The sequence below is a fragment of the Nicotiana attenuata genome, unplaced genomic scaffold (genome assembly GCF_001879085.1).
Source record: "Nicotiana attenuata strain UT unplaced genomic scaffold, NIATTr2, whole genome shotgun sequence".
Classification (NCBI taxonomy): domain Eukaryota; kingdom Viridiplantae; phylum Streptophyta; class Magnoliopsida; order Solanales; family Solanaceae; genus Nicotiana; species Nicotiana attenuata.
Window position 1 is genome coordinate 36,033 of NW_017673384.1, and position 5,560 is coordinate 41,592.

A 5,560-nucleotide genomic window follows, 5' to 3' on the forward strand; every position below is an offset into this window, starting at 1 on the left:
TATACTGGCAGTGTAAATAATTTTTTATACTATTAGTATATTTTATATTTAATATGAAATTAGACTTCAAAATTCAAAATTGAAAAGTTGGAATATGAATTTTACAAGTTTTCTATATCTTTATTGTTTTGGTTGAGGGAAAATAATTATACTTATTAGTTTGGTGTTTTAGTTTAGTAGGGGACCAAAGTAAGAACAAGTCAAGCAGCTATTGAAACGTGATGCATAAATGATGGAGAGCCGTCGATATTTAACTTTCCAAACAAAATTAGATCCAACGACTGATAATTCTTCCCAAGACTCAATTGGCAGTACGGCAATTCAGCATATGTTTGTTGAGTTTTCTCTCTCTATATTTGATCCTACATACTCTCATTTCTCTCATTTTCTTCTCCACAAGAACAACAACAGAAGAGGAGAAAGGTAAAGAAATTATGATACTATAATTCACTTCCTTGTTAGTTTTTTGTATTTGGTTTCGAAGTAGAGAGTCCAAAAAGAATTTTCAGTTGTTTTTCACGGTATTCTTTTCGGCTGATTTTGGTGCTATAATTCAGTTTTTCTTTTAATTGCTTCAAAAAGAAATTTGAAACGTTTTTTTCCTCAATTTTCTTTTGGCTGATTATGGTGCTATAATCACTTTCTTGAAGTTAGACAGGGGAAAATTGATTTTCAACCTTTTTTTTTGCAATTCTTTTGATGTTATTTTTTATAAAAAAAAAATTATTTGGATGTTCTCTTGCTACGCTGGTTGACTTCCTTTAGTGACTTTTCATTTCCTTTTTTTTCCTTCCCACTTTGATTGTTTTCTTGTTGATCAGTTTTATTTGGATTATATGTTTTTGTCTGTGTTTAGTATTTTTTTTATTGATTGACAAACTTTACGTGTCTCTGATGATAATTTTGGTATCTACTTTTGTTGTTTGAAGCTTCGTGATAGCTTTTGTTTCAAGTTATTTATGGGATAGTGTTCAAATTTCATGAGTTAATATTGGCCTTTTTACTATGCTGCGATCTTATTTGTCCCTTCTGTATTCTTGTTAATTCTTTTGGATGATTCTTTTAGGTTATTATTTATGTTACTTTCTTGGATTTCATTAATTTCTTTCATTTTCAGCCAAGTATCCTCATATCAGATATTCTTAAAAGGAACTGGTGAACATAAGCTTCCATCACTAGTGGGCTTTAGTAAAATGATGCTTGTCATTTTTATTGTTTTAGCTATGGGGTCTTTGTTCCTTGAGCCGAGGGTCTATCGGAAACAACCTCTCTGCCTTAACAAGGTACGGGTAAGGTCTGCGTACACATTACCCTCCCCAGACTCCGCCTGTGGGATTACACTGGGTTTGTTGTTGTTGTTGTTGTTTTAGCTATGGGGTTTTCGTAGAATTTAGGTCATATGTTGATCTAAAGATGTGTGAATTACCAATTTGATTTGCTTATATGCAAAAAGATGTACAAAAAAAGAAAGATGAATTGGCTTTTGGTTGTCTTAGTACTATTAGTTACCCTCTTAAGAAGGTTCATAAGTTCTGAAAGAGAACTCTTAAGGAAAGGTGTTTTGATGATATTATGAGTCAGAGAGAGTGTTAGTCATCTAAACTCATAACTGCTATGAATAAAAACAAACTGCTATAATTCAGATTTATATATGCTTGAAGCTTTTTCTTGTTGATCACCTAACAGCCAGATGTCTACTTGACGTCAGGTGAAGTTTCTCTTAGCTAATTGCTAACAATACTTTGAACAATTGAACTTGATCATTCATGAAATTTTAGAGATTACTTTAGAAGTCTGTTGTGATAACTTGATCACGTAAAACCCAAAAGTCTATTTTGTAGATCACCTGTTCTCTTGTAAGAGTTGTCGTAGCTGCAAAAGAAATGTCTTCGAGCATAGATAAACTTCCTTTAGGCCTTAATGATAATACTAATTTTAGACTATATGCTTTACACAGAAATAAATGGTGCTTCGTGTAAGACATGGATGAATATTCTGCTAAAAGAACTGCTAATGGCTTAGTTGCCCCGAGAAGAGGTTTGAGGGAGACTGCTGACAACAAAGATAAAAATGTCCAGTATTGCACTCGAGTTGGATGTACTGGCCGAGTCAACTATATGAAGAGTTCCAGAGTTGGATGCATGGAGAAAGCCAGACAGTTAAGGCCTGCTTTCGGTTCTTCAAATGGGAAGGAAGTCGTTGGCAGTTCATCTATGACATCTTCTACAATGCCTAGTGCGGGAAGGTCATGCAAAGAATCTCATAGAAAATCGTTGTCTAACATTGAGAATAAGCAATCAGATACCATTTCCTTACATGAAGAGCCAGTAGTTTTAAAACAGACGCAGTCATCAGCAAAAGATACTGGATCCAGCAAAGTTATATTAGCAGAAATTGGTTCCTCTAGTGGAACATCAAGCAGTAGACCTCGAAAAATATTTGGTCACAGGCATGGTTCTTTCAACCAAAAGAGTCCAATGGATTCCTCTGTTTCTTCATCATCTAAATCCATTAGTGCTGGGACAAGGGGCGGCAGTAGTAGTGGAGAGGGATATAGGTTGAGAAATCTGAAGTGCAATTCTGTATCGGATGTCCTCCCATATAGTTGTTCACCATCAGAATCAAGTATTAGTAGAAGGGACACAGTAAAAAGGAGAAATGCTGAAGGTGAAAGCAGTTCATCATCTAAAGGGAAGAAAATGAGTGGCGCATCACCAAATGAAGGACGTGCCGTTCGTCCTGCTACTAGAATCTTCATCTCTGATTCAAGGAATAATAGAAGTTCGGATTTTGGTGCGGGTAATCGTGCTCTATCAGTTAGGACCCGCAGGTCAATGAATGTGAATACTAGGTTGCGGGGTTCTTTACAGGAGTCATTGCAGACCAGCCAAAATTTACCTCAGCCTGAAACTCCAACTCTAGATAATCCTAGTTCGTCCAGTCAATTTTTCACAGATTCTTCATCAAGTGAAATTAGTGCTTATAGTTTACCCAGAAACGATGATGACGATGATGATGATGAGTTACCTGGTGTAGTGCCTTTCACTTCTGCTGATGTCGGCATTAACAGATTTATGAACCGTGATGCATTGCAGCGATATAACATGGATGGAGTAGCGCAGGTACTTTCCTGGAGGAATTCAGATTTAATCTACTTCCCAAAGCTTACTGATATTTAAATATATTGGTCTTGCTTTACTTTGCAGGTGTTGCTGGCACTTGAGAGAATTGAACAAGATGAAGAGTTATCATATGAGGTAGTCAGTGTTGATTTATTTCTCTACACCTAGGAATTTCCTATTTGGGTTTGTGAATAAGCTCTTGTTTTCTATCTACAGAGACTGCTTGCGTTGGAGACCAATTTGTTCCTCAGCGGCCTTAACTTCTATGACCAGCACAGAGGGATGAGATTAGATATCGATGACATGTCCTATGAGGTCGGTATTTTGTTTCTATTTCTTCTCACAACTTATAAGACACTATTACTATTTAAAGAGTGATACAACAGTTTCTTCGACTATGACTTCCTCAAAACACTTGATAATCTTATTAATTTCTATAGTACTCGTTATTAGTTTTAAAATATATCTTCAAAATATGAAAAATCCATATCCTAAATCAAATCAAGATTTTAGAAACTTAGTCCTCGTGAATCCCATGGAGAGAATGGAAAATAGTTTATGACTAAATGTTCAACAGTATATTTTTTTTGCAAGAATGATCGAGGGTTATCATCTGAAGTTTTCTTAGCTGAAAACCTCAATTAAAATTTTCCTTGGGCAAAGAAACAATAGCTTTCCAGGTTTTGGAGAAGATAGTTCCTACTTGTCTAGCATGATATCTTCCACATTGTCTGAAAAATGATTTATTACTTGTTTAACAGGAATTATTAGCTCTTGAGGAGAGGATTGGCTCTGTTAGTACAGCTCTGCCCGAGGAAGCACTATCAAAGTGCCTCCGGAAAAGCACTTATCAAGGTATGGCTTCAAAAACAGAAACATATGAAGCTGATGGGGATGGAGATGACATCAAGTGCAGTATTTGTCAGGTCTTCTTCCTACTTTAAACATGTTTGCTATTTAGTTCATTATTTGAAGGTTTGCTTTTCCATTTTCGAGATTTATGGGATTGCATATTCCTTTGCCTATGACATATCTTTTCAAGTGGAGTGAGGCCGAGTTATTAGATAACGCGCGTCTATCTTTTTTGGTTAGGCAGGTTTAGTCAAGTAAGATTCTATGTTACCTTGTCAAATTCCTTCTAAAACAACCACAACAAACCCATTGAAATCCCACAAGTGGGGTCTGGAAAATTGAGATGCTCTTGTTTTTTATCCTATTCCTAAAACAGTGCCAGTGAATTTTTTGCTTTTGATCTCTATTTAAAAAGCCAAGTAGTTGTCTCTTCTAATTCTTCCTTAACTTTTCTCGTGCTTACTAGTTAATTCTTTTTTTTTTTTTTTTTTTAAACCATGGTGTCCGAGCCAGCTTGTGCGTACCTCGACTAACTTACGTAGTTTATTCTTTGAGGACCTTATTAAAGCTTTAAAGCTGGTGAATTTCTTCAAAAGAATCCTATCATTGATCTCCAAGACATTTCATAGAACTTCGTACTGGCGTTTGAAAGATGAAATCTCAAACTCTTGTTAATGCTTCTGATCTTTCAACGTTGGGATCCATTGACTTTTTGAGAGCGTAATTTAGGCAGCTCTAACCATTGTGTCGACAGTTCCAAGCTTGTAGCATCCTATATCCTGTGTGAGACATAGCTGATATATGAATCCTCAACAAGTTGGGGTCGGCTATAGGAATCCTTACTGACCATGTTGCTCTATTTAAGCTCATCTCAGTCCAAATGAACACTCTGACAATCTATGTTTTGCAGGAGGAGTATGTGATTGGAGATGAAATAGGGAAGTTGGGATGCGAGCACGGGTATCATTTGGAGTGCATAACACAGTGGTTTAGGCTCAAGAACTGGTGCCCGATCTGTAAGGCTACAGCAGCTCCGTCAGAGTCGTCGAAAAAGCCATCTTAGTTTCAGAATTTTAGATATCCAACCTAGATTTGGGAAGCTGAAAAAGTTCCGCGTGTACAAATTCATCTGGGGTTGGTTTGTGGATTCCTGCAATTCATTTTTCCTGTTATCTTTTTCTCTATTCTTGAACTTTTTTCTTAATTGCTCTTGCCATATGAACCAATAAACCCAGGCCATTTTCTGGCTTTGTGGTGAATGCTTTCATATTCATTTCTTTAAAGCTTTTCTAAAGTGTTTGTTTCAAGCAATCAATGGTTGCTAGTAAGAGAGGCTGTCTAGTACATAAGTTTGTACGTTTACGGATCGTTTGGTTGGCTCTACAAGAACAAAAATGGTCCCAAAAAACGAAATTTTGTATAACTAATACTATAATGTTTAGTACTTCCATTTGCACCATAAAACTTAGCATTACTGGAAATAGTCTACCAGACATTCAATTTGAAATTAGAAAACAAAAACTAATCAACAAAAATGTATATATTTCTACAAAAATGTAAGAACCGGCACATAAAGAATCTCGCTA

The 5,560-nt window shown here is 36.0% G+C and overlaps 1 protein-coding gene across 2 annotated transcripts; it reads left to right on the forward strand.

The window, feature by feature from the left end:
* Positions 1–318: 318 nt before the first annotated feature.
* On the forward strand, positions 319–5,285 carry LOC109216229 (E3 ubiquitin-protein ligase Praja-2-like). 2 transcript variants are annotated; one of them, XM_019380368.1, is made up of 7 exons: positions 319–423; positions 1,118–1,283; positions 1,958–3,122; positions 3,207–3,257; positions 3,339–3,437; positions 3,884–4,048; positions 4,885–5,285. In XM_019380368.1, exons 3-7 carry the CDS (start codon positions 1,983–1,985, stop codon positions 5,035–5,037), a joined length of 1,608 nt encoding a protein of 535 aa, XP_019235913.1. In that variant the 5' UTR covers positions 319–423; positions 1,118–1,283; positions 1,958–1,982; the 3' UTR covers positions 5,038–5,285. The 2 variants fall into 2 exon arrangements, with proteins under 2 accessions (XP_019235913.1, XP_019235912.1); XM_019380367.1 differs by lacking the exon at positions 1,118–1,283.
* The last annotated feature ends 275 nt before the right edge of the window (positions 5,286–5,560 follow it).